Here is a 26,234-nt window from a genome sequence, read left to right as displayed (position 1 = left end):
ATATTCTCCTACCAAATAAGACTAGCATGTATATCCTTGCTGATGTTTAAGCCTCATCTCCAGCCTTGTAATTTTTGTTTTTATGTTACACTCTTGTTTATATGGACTGTTGCATGAGTTGTTTGATGGTGGCTTTGTTTTGTATCTGAAAAACTGTGGTTGTGATTCATTGATTTAGGTGGCGTGTCATTCATAAAACTAGTGTCATGGGATCAATTACAACTAACATAGCCCATTGCTCTGACGTTACATTCTGGGACAGTGGGATTTTAAACCCAGACAGCAGGAAGCATGCCCTCTTCCTTTGGTCCTTTAGCATGGAAAGGATAGACCCCAACAGTCCATCTCGCCATCATATTCCATGAGGTAGAAGATCCGGAGCTCGGGTCAGATTTGCTGGTGAAGTGGCTGCATCCCACCATTTTTACGTCAAGAATCATTGAGCTAAAACTCATCACCTGCTGCTTGTACCTGCCACCTGTCTGCTATAATGGATCTCCACCTAATGATGACTGAATGGAACATTGTGAGAGATTTTGAGACTTAGTCATCAGCCAGACACAAAAAAGAGCTAACAGATTTATTCACAGAATAGGTTCAAACACCCTGGGGACAGATCAGTAGTAGAAACAAACCTTTGGAATGCAGAGAAGGAGATAGTGGCTGCAATAATTCTATGTCTTAATGTGACCAAAAGGAGAAAGCCCCTAACCTTTTAAGGAAAGGAATAAGGGATTGCAGGTTCCAGGAATCCTCCAAGCATGTGATAGAAGGGACAGTGATGTCATAGGTGGCTTGAGCTTTCACAGACTCACAAGGACTAGGCTGATTTTGGAGCTTGAGGGGTAGAACCAGTCTGATCCATGACAGCAGAGACAGGCAGGAGCAAACCAATGTTTGAAGTCCAAGGACGAGTCCAGTGTCAGAGCCCGGTGGTTAGAGATGCCAAGATTCCCCGGAGAAGAATCAAAAAGCAGGGACAGGGCACAGAAAACTGGTCAGAGATCCAAAAAACTCACAATGACAGGTCCAATAGGGTTCAGGGAAGCTTAGAAAATCAGGAGCCAGAAATAGGTCAGAATCAGGCAGGCAGACACGAGTAACGCTGGTCATTTACCTGGAAAGAAGCTTTCAACAATCTAGCACAGTCAACTAGTCAGGAAGTAGCTTATATAGGTTAGTAACAGGTGGAGGGATTAAGTGCAATGATCAAAAATTTACATGAAAGACAACCATTTGTGAAAAGAAAGTTATCTTGCTAACAACATTGTACAGTTTACTTACTTCTTCTAATATATGCTTACAAATTGTAGAAGGAGCAGCTGGTCACATATCTTTTTTTTTGGTCTACAGAAAGTGCTCAATAGTCCACCTAGTAGTGCAACTTGGCTTATTGCTACTTGAATACATCCAGCATCCTGAGATAGGTGAAATGTCTGGATAACATGATGTAAAAATTATGAGGTTTGATTATACTAGTAAAATGCATTTTTTATTATGTCTTTAGTCTATGTGGGTTTAGTGTTGATTTGTTTTTAACAATATAAAATAATACATGTCTACCTGCATTTTTGTAGTAATTAGTTAATAGGTGCCGAAATCAAGATTTCAATGTTAAAAAAATAGTACATATTCAGACTACTACACAACATATTTTGACGACAATCCTCCCTCAATAATTCCATAGGCATTTCTTTCTTCGCATTTAAGATAAGCTCCAGCGGTTCCATTAAAATGCAAGAGACATTTCCCTTAACAAATAGTCTATGTTTTATGTTTAACTTTAATTGAATTGTTTTTGACCTTCTTTACATATTGGAAGTGTAGAAGCCAAAACTTAATCTAGATTAGGTACAGTAGGTGTTGATATTAACATCTTAGTACATATTTGGTCAAAAAACAAAGTCATCTACTGAGGTTTTTTGGTCTTGGGATCAGCGGTAACTATTTAAAACAAGTTTTAAAAGGTGTTAGAGTTCAAAAGAACCACTTAATGTAATGTAAAACACCTAATGAGAATCTGAGAATTTTAGGGGAAAAAGTGTTTTCAGTTTTCTGTTGAAACTAGTGTTACATCCTGCGGTTACATGGTCTCTCAAAATGTGTAGTTTCACCCATTTTAAAAACAGCGCACCACACCTCGAAAACTGACCTCAAGAAAGCCCCAGCAAGACAGGAAATCAAGGTATAAAATGTGCTATTGTAAGGCTGCATGAGACAGTGGGACATATTACATCCACCCACAAACGAAATATAACACCATCAAGATGATACATATATGGATTGTTCTGATTTTTCTCCATCAAGGATGTAAGTATTTTTTCATTTCTCTGTTCATTTTTTTTTTTTTTTTGACAGTTTGATTTTTAAAGTATGGCGTTTTTAAGGCAATGTACCATCTATCAGGCAGTCTATAAATATTAATCCTAATTACATGTGCACGGGTATATTTAAGTTGAATGCCATAGGTATCCTTCATTTATAACAATTTTTGATACTTTTAATACTTTCAGACTCAGTGATTTCCGTAATCAAAGGAGAATTGGGTGAACCTGTCAACTTAACTTGCTTGTTCTATGATTCGGACTACAGCAGCACCCGAGTCATGTGGTACAAACAGAGTCTTGGAGACAGTCTTAAATTAATAACAAAACAGTTAAAGGCTACCCTTAATCCTGGTTTGGAGCAAGGGTTTCCTTCCTCACGATTTGCTTTAAGCTTAACGCAGAACAAGAGCACATTGACCATTCTGAAAACTATTAAAGAGGATGAAGCAGTATATCATTGTGCAGTCATGACCTGGAGAACAGATGAGTGGACTGGAACCTATTTGTCTTTAAGAGGTAATGAACTTTTTCAAAGAATTTATATGTCAGAACATGATAATTTCTCCTTTGATTTTTTATCTTATTTTCTCTCTTGCATTTAATAGACAGCAATACAAGAGCAATAAACCACACTATTGTTCAGCAGCCAGATATATCTGATCCAGTGCACCCTGGGGACTCTGTTACCCTCCAGTGTTCAGTCTTCTCTCGTTACCAGATGGGGACCTGTCCAGGTGACCAAACAGTGCTGTGGTTTGGAGTCAAAAAAGACACATTCCTTGAAAGCATCATCTACACAGATACAAACACTCCTTACAAGTGTGACAGGCAGCCTGACATATCATCCCATTCAAAACGCTGTGTGTATCACTTCTCAAAGAAGGTCAGCTTCTCTGATAGTGGGATGTACTACTGTGCACTGGCCCTCTGTGGGGAGATTATATTTGGAAACGGAACCCAAATTCAAAGTACAGTTGAAGGTAAGTGTTTCCACTTCAAAAAGGGCTAAAAGACTAACTGGATTTTTCAGTTGCCTCTTAAGACATTTCAAGACACACAGGAATCTTTTTCAATTATGTTGGCTAGAATATAAAAAAAACTGAAACAAATTTCAATTGACTAAAATTTTGGATTTTTGAATGACAACAGAAGCAAGTAGGCAATTAGCTAACCGGTGTAATGGTGTAAAATATTTTTGATGGGCAATTTGGAATTTAAATGAATCCAGATACATACTGGAATACCTGGAAAATATTGATATATAATAATATGATTCCAAGCGAAAACATTGTTTCTGATTAGAAATGAGAAAAGCACCTCTTGGAAGATAATCGACCAACGCATTTTTTGAACCTTGATTTATTTACATGTCATTAAATAAAGAAATGTCAAATATATGATGTTTTATAATGATTGCTTATGTTTGAGTTCCAAGTCTTTTAGATCTGAAGACTTCCTTTCAATTGTTCTAATATTCAGCTCCTCGTTCTCTGTCAGATTCCAGTCTCTTCTGGGTTAATTACTAAAAATTATTATTATATCATTTGGTTAGCATAAATATGTTGGTAAAACATCAAGATTACTCTAAACGTTTCTGAAGTGTGAATATATTTGGGTCTAACTTTATTTTCTATTTCTGTTTTACTTGATGTCTTTATGTCTTTGTTTTTTTAAGATTCACAAGGCAGCAGATGGAAAGATTATGAGAGGCCTCTGATGTTTACTCTTCTGGCTATATGTGTTTTTGCGTTTGTTATGACGACCTTCTGGACAAAAGGAGATTTTTACACAGGTAATGCAATATATTTTACAACATATATTGTCATAAATTGTACAGATTTTGTTGTCAGAAAGCGTTGGTATCTTGTAATAAAATATTAATTTTGTATGTGGATTTTCCTCTTCCATTTTGCAGCTAATAATTCTCTACATGGAAACAGTAAAAAACACAATTTACAGGTAAAATTTTCAAAAAGCATTGCTATTTACTGACATGCTCAGATTCAGCTTCCCAATAACTCTCTGATATGTCTCTATCTTTACAGCCATGTTATTGATATTATTACATGATCATTTGATTAACCAATGTTTGTGTCTCCAGTAGTTTTTTGTTTTAATGTCTGTCTGTTTTGAACCTCTTTGACAATGATTGGTTGTATAGAAATGTTCTGTTAACAACGGATAATTAATTTACTTCATTGAAAGTGTCACTGATATTCAATAGTTTTTTTAAAATTTGTTCAGGAAGAAGAGGATAGACGGATTTACTCTACAGCTGTCTTTACTGTGATAAAAAATATAAGTGGAAGAGATGCGGAAGCAGCAAAGAGGGAGAAGATTTATGTTTCTCTCAAACCTATTGGAGAGAAATAAAGAGTCAATCCTGGGAATTTTTTATATCACCATGAAGCATGTAACTGCAGCAAGAGGCCTTATACAACACCATGAGGTTTTATGCTTTTACTTCTAGAAGTGACTGTTTTTGGACAAGACTGCAAAACTATAAAGGGAACTCTGTCCCTCGTGGACATCAGGGCCAATAACATTCAGTGCTGTGCAAGGTCTATGGCTCTGAGTAATGCATTTTTATTTTCTGTGTTAGCACACTTCTACTCTTATCACAATACAGATCAGTAAAATACAGCAGTGGCAGCTTTTGTAATCAATGTAGTCTTAAACAGAGCTCTTTTAAAAGCCAGCATTTAAAAGAGCTCAGTTAATTTTTCCAGTGTTAAACAGTTCAAGGTTGTTCAACTAGAAAAACAAAAGTTTACCTACTACCTTTAAAATGTAAGTAAAATCAACTAGAAATGCATCTTTCTCTCTTCTCAGGTTCCGATAGTTGATAGCTGATAGTTGTGGGACTGCTAACTTCAAAGCCATAATTAAATCGACCATTTGGGATATGACAAAATTATACAGCAGGAAACAATACATAAACTACATACTCAAATAAACTTAAATGCTTAAAGTTGAAAATCAACAAATTAACAGATTCCTTCAAAGACTGGGAGTCAGTAGAGAGGATGAAATTGGGCTGTAACATTTCGCAATGAACAATTGTGAAAGTAATAACTGAGCAAAGTTGTATAAACCTATCTAACTGACTTCCTGCTACTCTGAGAAATGAAATGCTGAGGTAGGCAACTTCTGCACTTAGTCGTTTATAAAAGGTGTTAAAATGAAATATGAAGTATTCATGTCTCTTTTTCCATTTTGTCAATCATCTCTAAAATTGTGTTTATTCTAACATTTACAGATTGCATTTCAATAAACATTTGAACAGATATTTACAATGTGTGAACATCTTTGACATATATTTTATCTGGTACACAACAAAACATTTTTAAAAAGTGTTACCAATTCATTTCTCATTTTTTGTTGGGTAGAGTATGTGAAGCCACAGGATCTGCAGAGGGCAGTATAACACCCTCAAACACATCAAGTTCATTTTCCAGCTTTTTTTTATATATAGGATATAAAGACAAGTAATTTATGATTTTGATTAGATCTATTTTATTTGATACAAGAAACCCAATAATATTGGGAAACAATTACATTTAAAATGTGTTTTATTTAGTGCATGATTAGCAGGATGCGCTTTGACAAAAAGATTTTTTTTTTAAACACATCAAAGTGGCAACTGAACAGATACACACACAATACACAAAGGATTATTTTATATATAAAACAGTTACTCGCACACATTTACATGTAAAATATTATTATGAAAAAAAAAAGATACTGCTCAAAATGATATCCCACACAATGCTGGGGATGGATATCTGCCCCCTCATGACCCTGCAAGGACAGGTGGGCACAGAAGATGGATGGATGGATGGATGGATGGATGGATGGATGGATGGATGGATGGATGGACGCATGCCCTGTCACTTCATAGTGCAATATAAAGCAACTCATCCAAAAGTATGCCAGCATATACTTTGTGTAAATGCATCAGTTTTGATGCTAAATCTTTATTGTAAACATACTTTTTCTTTACCACCATCAAATCCTTTAAGAAATGTTTGCCTTAAATTAGATAATCCTTAGAACAGCAACACCTTTTACAACATAAATTTATTGTCGGTCATGGAAACATGGTGTTTCAGTTTTACACAAACAGGTTCTCTTCTAAGACACTCCCTGTCGTGTGGGCTGACCTGTTCTTACAGCTGAATACAGGCACTCTGGTTGTGTTTCCATTCTTCTCTTCTTGCCTTTTGTCTTAATTGCGGAGAAATTTAGAGCTACATAACTCGCTTCATCTGCATCTTCACCCTGCAAATGATAATTATTTTGCATTATTTATTATCATCAGACAAATTTGGGTCCGGTCATTTTATGCCATATCCCATATTCATATACTTTACTTTGGTAAAGCCATTTCCTCCGTTTGCTACTGCAAACAAAACCATTTCACATTTATGTGGGCAACTTATAGAGCAAAATATAATTTTTTGAGACTATAAGTTCTATTTATTTATGTTTATAAAATATAAAAGTGCTGCTACATGACTTGCAATTTCATGATTTTTTTTTTGCTCTGTGATTAAATACATTTTTATTCTGGCACCTGTTAAAACAGGTGCAAACATCCAGACACTCTCTATACCTAGGATGTCAGGAACAATATGAATATAACTTATTGGTATAAGAACTGAAAGTTACAAATAAAAAGTGCTGTGCACTTTAAATAATCAATACATTTCCATTAAAGCAGTCTATCATAGATTCATGAAAATGAATCAGTATTGATCAGAAATGCGAATATTAGTCCTGCTATACAAAATTATTCTACCATGTATTAGATGGAAAATGATAAACCATAAAACGTAAAACCATGTGGTAATCCACATGAAGTCAAATGTATTTAAAAACCTTAATATTTTAATATTAAGCCTTAATTCTCTCAGTTAAGGATGATTAGGATGATTATTTTCTCCGATATTTAGTGGTAAGTGGTAATCAGAGACTTACTGGGTCTCTTGTCTGGTTCACTGATGACTCTTTTTGTCCAGATCGGCCTTTGTTTTTCCCTGTAAACAAAAAAATTAGGCTGTCACAACAACAAGCTAAAATGAAAGCTAAAATACCCCAAATATGTGCAAACTCATCATTTCATAAATAAGCTGGTCTATTGGAATTTATTACAAAAGTGACATACACCATTAACAAAAACAAAACAGTCATTTTTGCAATCTTAACATATTTCTTTCCTTATGTAAATGTAGTACAAAACAAAAGTAAAATTGCTCAAATACCTGCAACCTTTAAAATGTTGTTCTATATTATAATGTGAAAGAGAAGATAAATTTATGTATAATCGGAACAAACATATACACTCACAAACTCCTGCATACATTGTTAGGATTATTTTTATTGAAACTTTCTATATACTGTCTGTCTTTCCATCCGTCCATCCTTATAGATAGATGCATTGTTGCATCTATGCATTATATTAACCGAACTCAACTAACTAGTAAAAAAAAAACCCCAAAAAACTACAGACTGCTGTATGTCACAGTCAGTAAAGATTTATAATAGTGTCTGTAAAAAAATAAAATAGCCTGGAATATATAATTTTTTATCATGTACCTTAATCTTTTGAATAGTTTTAATTACAGCAAACCTACCTTTGAAATTTACAAAAACTGTGCAGTTGATGTAGACAATAAGAGCAACAATTGCAGTCACACAACAAGTCAACAGCACAGCCAGTGCAAGGACAACAGGACCGACTTGTGACTCTGAAAGCATAAAGATGTCAAATAAGAAAAGTTTGCTGTTCTTTTTATTGAAATTAATTATTGTGATTTATAGCAAATGTTTTCTAGATCAAGTGTTGAAAAATGTTTAGAGAAATGTTACATTTAAGCATTTTAAATAAAACAGGCAAGGTGTGAATTAATGAACTGCTAAATAGTAAACATTGAATTAGTTTATTAGTTAAGTAGTATTTTTTAGTTTTTTAGTTAAAACTAAATAAAACGTTTCAATATAGCTAAACAGTAGTAGCGCGGGCAGGGATATCACTTTAAGCAGAGTTTTACACTAAAAGAAACATTTCCACATAATCTTTGTGGATCTATAAATTTAACCCAAAAATGTTTCCTATTTTATGTATTTTTTCCAAAGAAATACATTTTTCTCAAAATTTGCTGTTTATTAACCAAATGTATGAATTTTCTACACCTTTAGGGAAAAAATTAACTATATATTATTCATTATACATACTTTTTTGTACTTTAGTTCCTTCTCCAAACAGGATCTTCTCACATGTGATCACAGCGCAGTAGTATATCCCAGTATCTGAGGAGTTCTGTATAGTTTTGGACAGTTTGTAGACACAGCTCCTTTGCTGAACATCACTGCTGTTCTTGGGAGTGTAAATTAAGCTTGGGTAGGATTCTCCTGATCCAGCTTTGAACCAGTAAACACTGTAGTTAGATGGACATTGCAATGAGTTTATAGAAGTCTTGGTAAGAAGAGAACAGTGTAGATTAACTGTGTCACCCTCCTGGACTGATGTTGACTCTGGAGTTTGTTTGACAAGAATCTGTGTTTTGCTTTTACAATCTGGGGGGCATTAAGAATAAACAAATTAATAAAAAACTGTTTCAGGAAAAACCTGTCTGACCTAAAATGATCTGTTTGTATTATAGGAGAACTCACCGTTTACGGCCAAATACATCCCTGTCGAAAAAGTCTGAAAATAGGCAGTCCCATTTTGACATAAATAAGTCGCTTCATCCTCTTTAGTGATATTTCTGATAGTAAGAGAAAACTGAGAATCCCCCTTTGTTAATTTAAAGCGACTGTTGTTAAATTGTTCACTTAGTTTGGGATGTGATAAAGCTGCTGTAGCAACTGTCTGGAGCATATATCCAGGTGTCTGCTTGTACCAGTAGAAGAATTTGCCTTCTTTTGTTGAAACTGGACAGTGAAGAGTAACATTCTCACCAACTTCAACCACTTTCAAAGGGACCTGATGAGGGACCTCATTAGCTTGAGTTAAAGCTGAAAAAGTTATGAAATAGTAAAAAAAATGTTCAACGATAGCCAGCACATATCTTGACAATAATAAACTGAACGTGTACACTCTTCTATATATAGTGTAAACTATGTCTGAGCTCATTGAATTAAAGTCATACTTACCAAATATAGTGAAAAGAACCAGAGCAAATAGTCCTTCGTTCATCGTGGTTAAAACAATAGTCTAACAGCACAAATTTCTTCCTCATTCATACAGGAAAGTTTGGTCACAGGGTCTTCAATGTGTTCAAAGTGTAAATTGTTGTGATTGGCTGAAACGAAAGGTGCACTCCCTCAAAAAAATAAGCCAATCTATGATTGAATTTGCTATCAAGTAAGCGTAAAAATCCTATGGAATTTTCATGAACTTTGAGAGAAACCAATATAATCTAAATAATACTATACAAAATATTTACAAATTTGACACCAGGTTCCTATCTCTTTCTTCCATATGTAACTTTAGTAACTCTTTTATTGGTAGCTTTAAACACTGAACTAAACAGGGTCATCTCACTCTCACATCCAAAAATTTAAAAGGTTTTTCTTACAGTTGTTGTTTTGGCAAAAAACAAACATCACATCAATTATGTCAACCCTGCTGACCAACCAGGATGAGAGTAAGTTCCTCCTAAAGTGTATGATTCTAGTCTACTGCTCTTATTATAAGTTATTACAATATCCTATTGCCATAATGGTAAAACTGGCAGGAAAATCTTAAACTTTTTTGGATTTCTATTTGACAGGCCAGAAGTATCTCATAACCAAAAAATACCAAAAAGACGTCCTACAACAGAATGTCTATACTGATGATATAGAGCTTTATATTTTCATATCAACCCTTTACTACAGTCACTAAATCAGTGTATCCAATCACTGACAAGTGCATGCATTGATGAAATTGGGGGTTGTAGCGGCCTAGTGGTTAGGGCATAGATCTTGGAATCCTTAGGTTCTGAGTTCAAGCCCCACTCCCACAGAGTGCCACTCTGGCTCTCTGAGCAACGATGGCACCAACGATGGCAGCCCACTGCTATCGCAATTAACCCATCCCTAAGGTGACATCCATCCCTAGGGGGATGGATCAATTGCAGAAATACATTTCTCAAATGTGAGATCAATAAAGTTCAATTAATCAATTAAAAATGTTTTTTTTTTACTGAATGCATTAAAGACAGATGTTATCTGAAGGGGTTTTTTGTCCCCCAAATGTACAAGGCTAGAAAACAGAGCAAGAGATGTCCAAAAATGTGACTTATTTGTATAACTATTTACTGTAGCTCATACATTCATATAAAAAATGTATCTTTTCTATCATGCCATTATTTCTATTTGCTTAAATTATGAATTTTAATGTTTCTTCCTGTTATGTGATTATATCTAATATTTTACAGTTTATGTGATGCAATATTTTATGTGTCTTGCTTTATCTCTCTATTATTTCCTTAAAGCACTTTACGTATATGCACCTCATAAACAAATGAACTTTAACTGCTTTACCTGAAAAAGGATGACTACCTATTTCAACTCCAGGTCTTAAAGCTATTTGTGAGGAGTCAATAGATGAATTAGGACTTTCTTTGCAGTAACATATGGTGAAAATTCCAGATGCTTAGAGCATCTTCTTCGTGCCTTGAAAAATCTCCAAAGGAGGGTCCTTTGGAGATTGCTGCAGGCATGACCCACCCCAGGGCAGACCCAGATCCCTCTGGAAAAGCAATTGCTCTTTTCTGAGATTAAAGCATCTTTGAGTCCTCCAAAATAAGCTGAAATTTTGACTAAAGAAAGAGAGATCTGAATGTCATTATCAGTGGATCTCTGGTTTAGTAGAATCGACAATGGAAAATTCTACATAAATGCAGAAAAAAAGACTTACTTGATATATAAACTGATGGAAGAATGCACCTATCAGATCATATGCCACAGAGGAAATTTGGTGGACAAATAATTTTAAAACAATCCCTCGGTTTAAAACTTTGGTTAAGTCAAGTGTTCGTGTTACTGTATTTATGTGTTGAATTTGTGTTATATAAATGTTTCGCTTTTTTTATTATGACAGAAAATCTTTTGACTTGTAGAATTGTTGCTCAATACTTCCTGTCACATTAAGGTGCTATGCATATTCAATTCCATTATTTAAGTCTGTTTTTTGTTAGCTTTTTTTCTCTCTGGTACATCTTTGCGCATTCTGTCAATTCGTAGTTACATCTGTATTAACCATAGCTCATACTGCCTCTATTTTAGCTTGTTATGATAAACATACTTTTTTTTTATTCATGGGTAGAGAAACATTTATCATGTGTAAAGCAATTTACCAAATTGGAAGTTTAAATGTGGCTGCAATTGTTGTGTTTTTTGTTTTGTTTTTGCTCCTCTGGAAATCAGGTGAGAACTGAAAATGTTTGAGGTCCTTTTGGCCAAAAAGGAGATATTGGTATGATTCAATTTGGATGCATTCATTGCTCTCTGGGAGGCAAGATTAGTCACTCTGTCATTCTTCTCCTCTGGACTCTGCCACTAGGATGTGCCACCACTCTTTCATCTTCACTTCCCATTTTGACTGCTGAGCAGCGTGCTGTTCAGGCTATCTCTGTCTGAATAAAGTTTTTTTTTCTGTGATATCTCTGTATCTAAGTAACTCTAACTGTCCAGAACCACTTAAAAACATAGTGCCTTCTGCTGCACTTCTTTACTGAGCACTTATCGCTTTCACGCAGATTTATTTCTGGTAGTAAGCAGTAGCTAGCCTAGGCTAGCGCTAGTTTAACATAGCTAAGGCTTCTCTCTCTCCCTCCCTTGACTCTTTTCCAACTCTTACTTCTTCTCTCTACAGCTCTCTGTGTCAGATGTTATTCCTCTGCCTCCTTTAGTGATAATGGGATGTGTAATAAGTGTAGTATTTCTTTAGCTTTGGAGGCGAGGGTGTCAGAGTTAGAATCCAGGATTCAGGCTGTTGAACATCCAGGAGTTAAAGTAGGACCCCCACATAGTTTTCCTCCAAAAGTCCCAGAGCAGCCAGGCGAATGGGTAACAGTACGCAGAAAGCGTAGTCGTGGATCTCTGCCCACTGGTCACCACCAAGCCATCCACGTTTCTTACAGATTCTCCACACTCAGTGACGGACCCACCGAAAAGCCCACTCTGGAAATTGGCAGCTTCATAGTCAGAAACGTGGCATTAGAGACACCAGGGACCATAGTCCAAAATTTGCTAGGGGCCGGAACAGGCAACATCAAATCCTACCTGAAACTGCTGTCTAAGGATAAGGTTAAATACAGTAAGATTGTTACTCACACTGGCACCGATTGGAGGTAAATAAAATTAGTGTTGCTTTGGTGTGTAAGTTTGCCCAAAAAAAAAGTCTGGTCCCCTCCCTGATCTGACCAGTGATTACATGTTTGGCCGCATGCTGTTATTTAACCACTGGTTGTCTAGGTGCCGTCCTGAAAATGAGGTGGGCTACATTAATAATTGGCAATCCTTTTGGGCAACGCCTAGTCTGATTCAGAGAGACGGCATCCATCCCACTTTGGATGGTGCAGCTCTTCTTTCCAGGAATCTGGCAAAATGTATTAGTCCTCCAAAACCCTGACTGCCCAGGGTGCAGACCAGGAAGCAGAGTTGTAGTTTAACACACATCTCTGCAGCTTCTCTACTTTTACCCACTCTTTACTCCATCCAGACAGTGTCTTGCCCACGACCAAAATCTAATAAATTAGCAAAGATTCCCAAAGGGGTAAATCATGATAATCTAATTAAAATTATAGAAACCCCAGGTGGGGAAAAAGTTAAAACAATTAAATGTGTATTATTTAACGTAAGATATCTTTCCTTAAAAAAAAGGTCTGTTAGTTAATGACTTGATTTGTGATAACCACATTGATTTATATTGCCTTACAGAAACTTTGCTGCAGCAAGAGGATTATGTAAGCATAAATGAGGCAAATCCTTCTAGTTATTTAAATTTTCACATACCCAAAAATTCTGTGCGAGGAGGCTTAGCAACAATCTTTCGGTCTGACTTACTGATTACCATAAAGGAAGTTAATAATTACAACTCTTTTGAACATTTAATCCTTAGTTTCCCTCATCCAAGTTAAAAAGCAAGAAAACCTGTTCTTTTTGTAACTTTGTATTATCAACCAGGTCCTTACTCTGAATTTTTAGATGAGTTTTCAGAGTTCCTATCTGATTTGGTGTTAAATACTGATAGGGTCATCATAGTGGGGGATTTTAACACCCATACTGACATTGAAGGTGATAGCTTAAGTGCAGCCTTTAATGCTATCTTATTGGCTGTGTTCAAAATGTGAATAGTCACATTCTTATCTTCATACTTTGGAACTTGAGTTGACATATGGCATTGTTTTGATTTTATGTTCTTTTCAATTCCCAGCCAGCTGGGAATTTATATTTCTGATACTTTAAGATGTTTATTTCCCTCCCCGGTATGGGTGGTGAAATATCTTCTTTAATCAGATATTATTTCGGCTGTTATATATTGTTTATGACACACAGTCCTACTAACTGTGTGTTAGAACAATAGATGAAAGAGTGATTCAAGCACTAATCATGGTCAAACAGTAAATTCACATACATGGAATAAATTCACCACAATTTCTGTTCAAAATTTAAGAGTTTATTAACAAAAATCATTCAGCTCCAAGTCAAACATATTCCAGTTCAACACTCTCAACTAAGACTAGTAAAACTCGACTAAACTAAACTACTATGTACAAAGAGGAAGGGAAGCATGGTTAAAAACCATATTAGAGTTTAACATGGATCTTGTGTTTGAAACCAAAGTTTATCTGGAAGAATTTGGGATATGATCAAATTAGGTTTTCACTAATTTAAAAGAAATTGGAATGTTTTCAGACCAATGCACAATGCAAATCCATGAGGTGAATAAAACATTATTTGGCCAAATAATGTTTTAGTGAATGATTTGCTTAATCAAGAAGCAAAAACCTTTAGTCAAATGGGAGAGATAGTAGCTGATTAAAAAAGAGGTATGTGTTCATGCGAGATGCAAGGATACCTAACATTAAAAATGGCTCACTGTGACTGCCCGCCACACTGCTGATTGTTTGGAAGAGACTACTTGTTGAGATCTGTGGGTCTGTAATTCTGCCTGTGTCTTTTTCTGTCAGTGTCTGCGCCTGAGTTGTTTGTACACAGTGTTTACTTTTCTTTTTTGTAGTTATAACAGCAACTTCCTGTTGCCCATGCTCTTACAAATGCCAATGACTTGTGACTTCTTGTGCTCTTTGTCATCCAGCTGGTGAGTGATCCACTACCTTTCGCAGCCTCATACAGCTCCTTTTGTTTTAGTCTTAACTTCCTCTCCTCACGAGGCATCTCTGCAAAATGAAAAATGATCCTTAAACTACAGACTGATGCACATAAAACACACAAACACTAATTTTTATTTCATACCTTTTCAAAAAAATTTACTGTATAGCCGCAATTTTATCCATTAATAATTTGCCCTTTATTATTCCTAGTGCTATAAAGTAAAAATCAATTAAATGATATAGAGTAATATATCATTGAAAAAATATTAGTCTAATTGAAAAAAAACTCACTTATTCAAATTTTTTTGTTGCTTTTATTTAGTTTGACTATTGACTCTGGGCATGACATCAAGGGTCTAAAAGTTATATGATTTGCATCTGCGCCCCCTCCAGGTTAGTCGGACCTTTTTGCACCGCTGACAATCGGCTTTAACTTGTGAGAAGTCGGTGTGTGCAAATTTGAACAGCACAGAGGACGCTCATTGCTCATTACCTGGTTAGTCTACTCATCTTGCAACAATACACCATGCACAAACTAACACTGCTGCAGAACTTAGTTACCAGACCAGTTGTTTACTTTTTCTGGAATTGGGAGTCGTAGTGGTTGTCTGAAGCAGCGCTTGGTTATTAGCAGAAGGGCACATCAGTGCAGTGAAGGCAGAGTGAGGGAGGACACCTTGTGTTGATCATGTGACTAGCCACGGTTACCGTGGCACAGTAGGTCTAAATTGTTATTATTTTGTGCATGCACACAAACATACACATAGATACAAGCACACAGTTTAAAAAAAAAATACTGGCAAAAGGGCACTTTGGGCATCAAGGGTGCCCCTTTGTTCTTTAGTCCTTACAGTAGTTCTCTGTAGCTCAGAGAAAATACTTTAAAATTCTTCTGTTAGTCTATAAACCACTGAATGGATGAGAACCTCAATATATGACAGATTTGTTGTCAGTGTATCATTCTCCCAGACCTCCCAAGTCTTCCAGTTCAAGCCTACCCTGTACTACCCTGAAATAAAAAGGGAGAAGCAGCATTTTGTTCCTATGCATCACTGATCTGGAGCAAACTTTCACAAGACTATAAAAGTGCTGTAAACCTGAGTTCTTAAAAGTCAAAGTTAAAAACCCTCTGGCAGGAGGCAGCGGTCCATCAGGACCAAAACCTGACACTAAAAGAACATTTTTCCCCCCCATCCGTTACCAGCCTTATCAGCAAGGCCTCAACAATAATTTCTGTTATAGGGAGATTATTGTTTTAATTAAATAATTTTTTTATAATGAAATATATGTAAGTAATAATTTGCTAAGATTTTCACTTGCATTCAGTTATTTCTAAATTTCATCAACACGGTAAGTATTTATGTAATGTTTATTCAAGTAGATATTTATTTCACAATTTATTAATCTATTTATTTGGAACATGTTGGTATTTTATAGGTTAGAACCACTGTTACTATTGCAAATTCACACACTGACAAGCTGGAACTGCTGCATTAGTATTTTCCCCTGATTTTAACAGCTTAAATTGTCCCAAAACAGAAGCACTAGTTACTAAAATACAATCATAAAATACAAGAACCAGGAGCAAATAATGAGCTCATAAGTAATATTAGACAAATATTCTCAAAGTAGAATAAATGTTACATGCAAAACAGGCAACTAAATACGAAATTGTACTTTATTGAGATTGCAGACATAAAAAATAGATGCTGAACATGCTTGCATAGCAGCAGAAAGAACAAAAAAAATAAAGATATTTTTAAGTAGACCATGTTCTCTGTCTCCTTTGCAAGCAAAATCACCAATGAACACAGAGACGTCTCACACAAGACATATTTGGATTATTTTGTCTCCTCTTGGCAATTCCACTGAAATAGTTATTGGTAATAACTGTTAGATAATGTTTTTCTTCTTTTGTCTTCCAGTGTGAGGAAACTCAGTTGCACGGCTAGCAGGTCTTATCTGTCAAACAATTGTAAAAACATATATCAGAACCAAAACCCAGATTTAAGTATATTTCATGGCTTTTTAGTGTCAAAACATAAACAGAAAAATTTTATGCTTATTATTTAGTAATCAAAAAGGTCATAATAAGTGACACTGAAAGTATTCTGTAATAAGATAAATATAATTTATACTCTTAGTTTAGTATCCAAGAAGCCGATGCTTAGCAATGTTCTACAAGCAGAAATGTAAGGTTTTGAAATAAACTCTAAAAATGTAGAAACAAAAGAATAAGGTTACCTTTAAATTCTTGAAAACAAAAGAACAGCAATCAGGATCACACATAGACCCAACATCACGCTCAAGCCAATTATCAGAAGATCTGTAGGTTCTCCTGATAACAGAGAAAGAGATAAAAAGTGAATAATTTATTCATATAAGATGCCATCAGTCTTGTTTCCATTTAGGGATTTTTGATTTGAAAAATAATACAAAATTTAATGAGGAGCTGTTGATATAAAGTATTTAGTGTTTATTTTTATTTTCCCGACTGAAGTGTTTAGGTGAAATTGTTAATTCACAAACAAAAAAAGATACGTTTAACAGAGAGCATACTTAAGGAAACATAGTCTTGAATAGAATTAGCATAATTTTTAAAAGAAGCCAAAACTAGGCTATCCTAATGTTCGTAATCTCATTAGTTTGTTGGCAGTCTTGTTTCACTGATTAAACTAAAACTGTATTTTTTTTTTACTGTTTTTAATAACACATAATTCATTATACATACTTGTTTGTACATTAGTTCCTTCTCCAAACAGGATTTTACCACATGTGATCACAGCGCAGTAGTGTATCCCAGTATCTGAGGAGCTCTGTATAGTTTTAGACAGTTTGTAGACACAGCTCCTTTGCTGAACATCACTGCTGTTCTTGGGAGTGTAAATTAAGCTTGGGTAGGATTCTCCTGATCCAGCTTTGAACCAGTAAACATTGTATTTAGATGGACATTGCAATGAGTTTACAGAAGTCTTGGTAAGAAGAGAACAATGTAGATTAACTGTGTCACCCTCCTGGACTGATGTTGACTCTGGAGTTTGTTTGACAAGAATCTGTGTTTTTCTTTTACAATCTGGGGGGCATTAAGAATAAACAAATTAATAAAAACTGTTTCAGGAAAAACCTGTCTGACCTAAAATGATCTGTTTGCATTATAGGAGAACTCACCGTTTACGGCCAAATACATCCCTGTCGAAAAAGTCTGAAAATAAGCGGTCCCATTTTGACATAAATAAGTCGCTTCATCCTTTTTACTGATATTTCTGATAGTAAGAGAAAACTGAGAATCCCCCTTTGTTAATGAAAAGCGACTGTTGTCAAATTGCTCACTTAGTTTAGGATCTGATAAAGCTGCTGCAGCAACTGTCTGGAGCATATATCCAGGTGTCTGCTTGTACCAGTAGAAGAATTTGCCTTCCTTTGTCGAAACTGGACAATGAAGAGTAACATTTTCGCCAACTTCAACCACTTTCAAAGGGACCTGATGAGGGACCTCATTAGCTTGAGTTAAATCTGAAACAGGTAGAACACTAAATATAAGTAAAGCATTAACTACATGTCCTAATACCCAAAACATGGAAATCCTTTCATATGTTAATTATTCTATTCAATAATATATACTTACATGTTGTAGTAAGAAGAAACAAAGCAAACAGTCTTCTAAACATTGTGGCAAAATGTATTTGTCTTGCAGAGCTGACACCCTCCAAGCCAAGTGACGGTTCACTCACAAAAACCTTCAAAGTCTATAAGGGGAAAATTGTCCTGATTGGTTGAACAGTGTAAAGTGCACTTCCTCTGAACACTCTCTAATAGATGTTAAAAATTTGTTGCAGCCTACATTAGTGGTCAAAATTCTCTTTAACATTTAGTTTTACAAGGCCTTTCCTAGAACACGATTTGGTTGTGTTGTTGAAGAGCTGTAGTGGAAGAAAATGTTTTTATATACAGGATTAATTGTTATACGTGTTCATTTTATGACATATGTTCCTCTATCAAATTAAAAAAAGGGTGAATATATTTATCCAAATACTACACAGGATATTATAAATGATTACTTTCAACATGTGTTAGTGTTCAGATAGCTGGAATTCGATCAAAATTTGTAATATTTGAGTCTTAGGCTTGGGCAGAATTAAAAGCACAAGATTTTTATCTGCTTAGCTTTTTGCCAGATTTTTTTTTTTTTGGGGGGGATTGATTTGATAGGCTTTTTCCTCCAATTTGTATGGTTGGACTACGTGATTTAAGCACAGTAATCACTGAAATGAGGCCAGATATATTTTTATGTTTATTAGGAAAAAAAGAAGATGCACAAATATCTGAATTTTATATTTGTACATTGAGTAAAATTACTTGTTGATTTTTCGGTTCAAATCTGAGAGTGATTGCAAATTCCTCAGCCATCAAATAGTTTTATGCTCGGTGAATGGAGCTGAGTGGGCAGTGAAGGAAGAACATGTTTGTTTGCTGGTTGTTTCTTGTTTATCATTCTAACTTCTACTGGGTCGTTGGTGTGATAGATTAACTGGTGACAGGATCTACTGGTGGCAGCAGCGGGAAAACTGCTGATTTTTGCAGGGGTACGTTTTATGACAAACACCTTTTATGACAAACAAATTCAGAATCAAATCTGCAACTCTAAATTGATCTAGCCTAAAGTCAGGAACTCTGAGTGCTTGGTTTTACAACGGTTGCTGTCAATTAGTTCAATCAATTTTAAGTATGTCCACTCAGAGTTAAACGCGTACGCAACAAGTATGAAAAGCCATTATCAGTGGAGCACCGATTTGATGAGTCACCATGACAACAGGCAACAGGAAGTGCCTTTTTCACCCCACTGGAAGAAGAGATTTTAATTCAGAAATGCATAAAAATAAAGTAAAAAAGGAGAATGTTTTTTAAAGACAGAGAAACAGCGCTATAGATACAAAGGAGAGGAAGATGGCGAAGGGGGAGAATGTTACTACGGTGACTGAAACAGCTTTATTAAACGGACCCTATATGTCTCTATGGGTGTGGCTTTTCAGGATCCCCGTTTCCCAAACAGGAAATAAACTATGTGTAGACTACAAGAACTACAAATGATTGATGTGATCGATACGAAATACATTAAGATCTTTAGAAGTCACCATCACAAAGGTATTTAATTGCATTAAAAATGTATATAGCATGTTTTAGTGATTTCTGCAGAACTTTTTCGGCTGTTTTTTTATCTTGTTTCAGAGCCTCAGTGATGAGTGAAAGAGCCGAGTTTAGCGCTCTTTATATCTTTGCAAAATAAACAAATAACTTATGAATAGCTTATGTCCAACTCATTTTAAGAGGAGTTAGAAGTGTCTTTAAAGTTGTGATGCTTTGTTCCAGTGTGTCGCAGGAATAAAGCAAAACAACAATAAAAAAATGCTACAGGGAAGAGTGAAATCTTGATTCGGGATTAAGTCAATATATTGTATGATCATATGTGATATTTTGGGTAGGGTGAATGAACAAATGCAGAACCTGCTGTGCTCAGGTAGAAAAAAAAACAACATAGAGCCTCCAGGCTCACCATTCCCATACCTTCAATGAGTGAAATAGGGAGACTTTATGGTAGATACCTGACAGAAAAAAAATACCAGGTTATCATTTTAACTCTTTACAGCTATGCTGCAGAACCTAATTTCTAATTATTTCTAAACAAGGTGACCCCAATCTTTTGTAAAAGTAAACAAGGAAAACATTTATAGTAATTCCTCATATTCTGGAATGTAAAAGATGATTTAAATGATCAGCAGACTCTACAATGTTAACTATCACCAATTCGTCTAGGTCTATTGTCCAAAACACAGATCAGAAACAGATTAGAGTTTAATTCCCGCAAATGGTGCCAATTGATGAGACAAGAATATTAGCTTTAACAGCTAAAAGCACCACATAATTAAAATGAACTGCTCAAGTTCGTAACCGCAAATTATCCTTTTCCCTGTTCTTATTTAAGTAGATTTTTTAGAGTTGGGTAAGATAATGCTTGTCCTAAACCTGAAATTTCCTCGGTATTAGTGGTTTGTGACGAGGTCGCTTATTTTTCCAGTATTGGCCCATAGTAAAAATTGGTCAAATACTATTTAACTTTAAAAAACATGAATGATTTAAAGTAGCTCAGGATGCAAACGAAAAAATGTGGCGTCCACTGAAAAAACAGAAGGCAATAAGATAAGAATAAGCATAATCCCAACATCCATACAACATCCCAGGTGATGGAGCGTTTTACAGTTCATATTCATGCAGATCCCTGTGGATCACAACTTAATCCGTGAAGACTCTACAGACGCCGACCCCTCCATATGCTGGCAGCTCATTATGCATTTATTTGATCCTTAATTTCTCATATTTCACATTCGCCACAGCCAGACACATGTTGGATAGATATTAGGCAAAAAATCTGAACATTTATTCTTACCCATTTTTTAACTTTTGCAGCATTTTGATCAGGCCGCCACTCAGCCACAATTTACCATTTGGTCCTTCTCTGAATTAGTGTGGGACCAAATGTACACTCAAAGTGTTACTTTAACACTGCAACATTTACTGTGAGTGGTACCTGCTGACTCTGGGATTTAAATTCTACCGTGAATCAATAAAATGTAATCTTTCTGCATCAGCAGGTAGGCTACGTAATAAATGAGAAGTAATTAAAAATAATAAATTTTATAATAAAAAATGAATAAATACATTTTACCCCCTTTGTACATATGGGGTAGTAAAACGAGTTCAGAAACAGCCGTTATGGTCTTATACCTTGAAATGGCATAAAGACTGAACACACCAGAATTGATTCTACTAAGAAAAGATGTTGTACTCGAATTTGTCATAATTTGAAAAATAAAGTGGGAATATTTGGAAGGATGAGAAGCCCAACTGTTGTTTGAAGTCAGTAATATATAGGGATAGTGCCTGTTCTGACCAAAGGCGTTTCCACAGAAACGTGTAGAAATAGTTGCCTTAAAACCAAACTCTCTAACTCATTAAGAGTTTCATCCATGCCCATGAATATTTTGTTGTTCCTTCGCGTAGAACAAAGTTTCTTTTCACGTGCTCTAGTCCATACTCCAGATTGATTTACAGGACACAGACAACTCAAATCTACTCAATTTAACTCAGACTTAGACAAACTTTATTGTTGTTTTATCTACAAAATCAAATTTTGATGAATACAACTTTTCACATGTGAATGAGCAGTTTACAACAGTGAAATGAACATTTCCATTCATAAAGTGCAGCAGTGATCAGAATTTAAACAGTTTAAAGCCGTAATGCCAAAGGGATTGCAGTGCAAATGGATGATTGTGGTGCAAAATGCAGTAGAACATTGAGCTGTGTTCTATTTAAAGGGATAATAAAAAAAAAAATCTGCCATGTTGGTAGTGCAAATATGTTTACAACTTTAATGCAAAGCTTGATTAGAGTTTCAACAGATCATCAGCCTTTATGGCAGCGGGGGAAAAGCTGTTGTAGAACCTTCTGGTCCTGCAGCGAATACTGCAAAGCTTCTTCTCAGAGGGCAGCAGGGAGAACAGTCCTCGGTGGGGGTCTGAGGGGTTGCTGTTAATGTTACCAGCTTGTGACACACAGCACTGGGATGAAATGTCTTTAATAAAGGGAAGAGGATGATCCTCTTTGTAGTCCTTGCCACTCTTCTCATGTTCTTCCAGTCTGAGGTGCTGCAGCCTCCACACCACACAGTGAGACAGCTGGTCAGAATGCCCTCCATGGTGCTTCTGTCAAGGGTCGTGAAGATGGGCCAGGGTAGGTGGGCTCTCTTCAGCCTCTGCAGGAAGTACATGCGCTTCTGTGACTTTTTGATCAGTGAGGTGATGTCCAATGAGTCCAGTCCAGTGATGTGCTCCCCCAGGAATTTATTTTTTGCTGACCACTTCTACAGCTGAGCTGTTGATGAGCAGTGGAGCCTGGTTTTGCCGGTTTTTCCTAACATGGACAATGATCTCCTTCGTCTTCCCCGCATTCAGGACCAAGCTGTTGTCTCTACACCAGCCCACCAGCTGCTCCACCTCTTCTCTTTAGATGCAGTTGTTGTAGTCTCTGATTAGGCCCACCACTGTAGTGTCATCTGCAAGTGTTGTGTGTGATCAGAGTGAACAGCAGGGGGCTCAGGATGCAGCCCTGAGGGGAGCCTGTGCTCAGGGTGATGACATCAGAGGTGTTCTATATCAGAGGTGTTCAACAGACCTTTACACGAGTAATATTGGTTGGCGATGGCACCATGGGTTCTTCCCCACTTGCTGTGTCCACCCAATTCACTGGCATACAATTCAATAAAAGGTTGTTTGCCTAATCTGCTTTGGTTACCACCTTGGCCAGATGTTCTGCTTTATTTATCTTCCACCTGCATATATAATGCAGTTCCCCATCTAAGATGTTCATACTTAAGTTTGAATTGAGAAAGCTTCCTGGAGAGATGGCGAAACGTCTTGAAATCTTGGAAACCAAGTCTAGTGGATATTTTTTCCATTTTTATGGAATACTTAAGTTGAATTAGACAAGTCATTTGCTTGCAAGCAGATTAGGCTTCATGACATTAGGACAATATAATCATCATGTGAAGATGATGGATTTATATTTACTGGCTTATAATTATGAATTTACCTTGCAAAACAAACATAGATGCTCGTCGTCAGATGATGAAACTTCAGGTTCAGGATTTCTTGGATTTTCCAGTGATCCATTTTAAATTTTAACCACTGGTCCAGAAAATTACCCCTAGCACCCCTATGTACTGTACAGACTGTGTTTTTGTTTTTCCTTCTTCTTAACTTGTTCCTCTATAACTATCTTCCAAGCTCAACAAGGTTAATTTATTCTTTTCCATGTCTGTATGTAAGTGCTATGTTTAAATAGATTGGTCACAACTGTGTTTGATTCCAATAAAAACTGTTTAATCCTACTTGGATCTTTGTCAGGTAAAACATTTTGAAGAGTACCCCACACATCCAGATATACTGATAACATGACATTTCCCATTCAGAGATTTAGAGCTCATCATCACATATAAAACTGTAAAAACATCACTGAGAAAAATGTACAGCTTAACTGTATTCTCTCCACAGAATACAGAGATGTGATATCTATTGTTGCAGGGTGACATCAGGTAAATTGGGACACTTTTTGGTAGATCTCTTAAAAAATATAAAAATATATTGTTTGACAATAAAGTGTGTTTCTGTAGTTTATGCGGTCTGTTTCTAATATTTTTGTGTTAAAGTAATGCAACAAATTAAAATTTTTAGCTATAGCTTTTGAAACATCAGCTCTTCAACAATTTAGGAATTTTGGGTATTTTACAACTCAAAGTAACCAGGATGACTCCCTTTTGCTGGCAGCCGCAGCCCACATATCGTAGCTCCTCTAAGGCAGGGCAAGTCACGGGTCAGCAGCCACTAATGGCTCCTTCGGCAAATAGCAATTTGGTCCCGCTGTTGCCCCTTCCGCTGTTAGATTTGGGTTGCCAGGGCTTGATTAGCTATCTCTCAGCAGTAAGTGGTTTTAGGAAACGGTTCAACTTGGTTTGAATCGCAGGAAAAAAACAATCAACTCCTTCTGAATCTTAGGAAAGGTGGTCTGGCTCAGTTAAAAAATCCACCGGAGGGATGTGCGGGAGTAGTTCCATTTACATCCGGATACCTTTTCAATCCTTAGGGGTTGCATATGACGTCTGTGCACCCTTTGCAGTTAGACAGCTTCAAGTCTTCTCTGAAGGATGTCCAACAAGGTTAAGCAGTGTCTTAATGGGAATTTTTGACCATTCCTGTGCATTTGTGAGATCAGACACTGATGTTAGATGATAAGATCTGGCTCTCAGTCTCTGCTCTATTTCATCCCTTAGGGGTTCTATCAGTTTGAGGCCAGGACTCAGTGCTGGCTAGTCAAGTTCATCCACACCAGAGTCTTCCATTACTGTATGGACCTTACTTTGTGCACAGTCATGTTGGAAGAGGGCGCACAGTTTGGACCATGGAACTGTTCAAAATGTTTTCGGATGTTGATTCATTCCTTTCAAAGGAACTACTTAACACTATACAGACAAGTACCTCTCTCCATGAAACTGCCAAACCCGGACTTGTCCATCAGATTTCCAGATAAAGAAGCATCTTTTAACTCTCCAGCAAACTTCTCCCCACTGCTCTGGAGTCCTTTAGCAGCATGCTTTACACCACTTCATCCAATTCTTTGCTTTGCGGTTGGTAATGTATGGTTTGGATACAGCTGCTGGACAATGGAAACCCATTCCATTAAGATCTGAGAATTGTTTTTTAGCTAATCTGAATGCTACATGTAGCTTGGAGGTATGTAGTGATTGGCTCTGTAGAAAGTTTGCAGACTCTCAGGACTATCCTCCAATAATTTGGATGGGTGATCAAATACTTTTGGGAATGGGTAACACACCAATCTTGTCTCTGTAAAGTTCCCTTTCAGTTCATCAGTGCCACCTGGAGAGAATAGATTATTCTCATTAATATATTGGTGATATTTATAAATATTTTATACCTTGATAAAAACTTTATAATCTGTGTCTATGAACTTAAAGAGACTCAGTGATAAAATATTTTTATTAGGGCTGAACTGCAGTGTTTCATCGAGGTAATAATTTAAAAATGATTTAAACCATTTCTATTTACTACTTGGGGAAAAACCGGGGCATTTTTGGTGTTTACAGCAGAAAAGGTTATAATAAAAGTGGTGACACAATGTGCACCTTAGAAAACTGTATAAAAATAACAGATAGGAAAATAAAAATAAAACAAATAGAATATTGTACTGTACAGTATTTTTAAAATATAATAATCTGTATCTGGAGAATAAAAAAAAAAATCAATAACAGCTGTGGACATTTTTACAGTCATGGATATGTGAAAAATAGCAGCAAGACCAGAAATGTGCAAAAAGGAAAAAAAAAATAACAGCAGTATATTATTTTAGATTTATATATTATTATTATAAATTTATATTATATCTGTTACATATAACAGAGCATTAAGTTTTTAGAAATGTCCAAAGGGTCCTGTAGTAATCTAAGTCCATAAGTGGAATTATTTGACTTTAAAAAAATGTCAGAATATTGTAAATCTCATGATTTTTACCTTCAGTCTCTCAATAATACAAGGAAAGCGATGACAATCACACATACAGCACAAAGCACACCAAGTCCGATGACCACCTAATCCAAGTTTTTTCGTGGATGAAAAAAATATAAGTCCATTTAGCAAAATACATTTTTTTAACCCCCAATAACATATCGAGGCCAACTTCATGCTACCTTGTATTTATATTAGGTAGAATTTAAATTTGATTTAGTTATATTAGATTAACTTAGAAACAATGAACATTCTGTCAGTTTTTTTCTGTCCTCCTTTCAAGACATTATTAAAAATGGTATTTAGGTCTGTCTAATAATTTCATATCATGGATTTGATGAAAACAAATGCAAATATCTATTTCTTCAAATAAATGGTTTTACACAAATGTACATACGTACTTGTTGTAATCGTAGTTTTGCTGCCAAACAGAGTCTTCTGAGATT

General features: G+C 35.9%; 2 protein-coding genes across 2 annotated transcripts; one reads left to right on the top strand and one right to left on the bottom strand.

The window, feature by feature from the left end:
- Positions 1-2,204: 2,204 nt before the first annotated feature.
- On the top strand, positions 2,205-5,546 carry LOC107087711. The gene is made up of 6 exons (XM_015379438.1): positions 2,205-2,310; positions 2,514-2,843; positions 2,933-3,307; positions 4,003-4,119; positions 4,243-4,286; positions 4,572-5,546. The coding sequence occupies exons 1-6, from the start codon at positions 2,268-2,270 to the stop codon at positions 4,698-4,700; spliced, it is 1,038 nt and encodes a 345-aa protein (XP_015234924.1). The 5' UTR covers positions 2,205-2,267; the 3' UTR covers positions 4,701-5,546.
- Positions 5,547-5,989: 443 nt separating this feature from the next.
- LOC107087572 lies at positions 5,990-18,361 on the bottom strand. The gene is made up of 8 exons (XM_015379223.1): positions 18,282-18,361; positions 17,825-18,169; positions 17,388-17,729; positions 16,916-16,994; positions 8,565-8,767; positions 7,964-8,077; positions 7,308-7,366; positions 5,990-6,608 (listed from the first exon to the last, which is right to left on the bottom strand). The coding sequence occupies exons 1-8, from the start codon at positions 18,322-18,324 to the stop codon at positions 6,462-6,464; spliced, it is 1,332 nt and encodes a 443-aa protein (XP_015234709.1). The 5' UTR covers positions 18,325-18,361; the 3' UTR covers positions 5,990-6,461.
- Between the last annotated feature and the right edge of the window lie 7,873 nt (positions 18,362-26,234).

Source organism: Cyprinodon variegatus, unplaced genomic scaffold (assembly GCF_000732505.1).
Source record: "Cyprinodon variegatus isolate N-32 unplaced genomic scaffold, C_variegatus-1.0 Scaffold10, whole genome shotgun sequence".
Lineage (NCBI taxonomy): Eukaryota > Metazoa > Chordata > Actinopteri > Cyprinodontiformes > Cyprinodontidae > Cyprinodon > Cyprinodon variegatus.
The sequence above is the reverse complement of the archived record's forward strand: the minus strand, read 5'-3'. Positions and strand labels throughout refer to the sequence as shown.

Bases quoted from the DNA above. Each gene is read 5' to 3' on its own strand.
- LOC107087711 (XM_015379438.1), top strand. From the start codon at position 2,268: ATGATACATATATGGATTGTTCTGATTTTTCTCCATCAAGGAT. The intron at 2,311-2,513 runs GTAAGTATTTTT...TAATACTTTCAG, and splicing joins GATTTTTCTCCATCAAGGAT to ACTCAGTGATTTCCGTAATC. The intron at 3,308-4,002 runs GTAAGTGTTTCC...TGTTTTTTTAAG, and splicing joins AATTCAAAGTACAGTTGAAG to ATTCACAAGGCAGCAGATGG.
- LOC107087572 (XM_015379223.1), bottom strand. From the start codon at position 18,324: ATGTTTAGAAGACTGTTTGCTTTGTTTCTTCTTACTACAACAT. The intron at 17,730-17,824 runs GTGAGTTCTCCT...AATGCCCCCCAG, and splicing joins GATGTATTTGGCCGTAAACG to ATTGTAAAAGAAAAACACAG. The intron at 8,768-16,915 runs TTCAAGAATTTA...ATCTAACTACAG, and splicing joins CTGATTGCTGTTCTTTTGTT to TGTTTACTGGTTCAAAGCTG.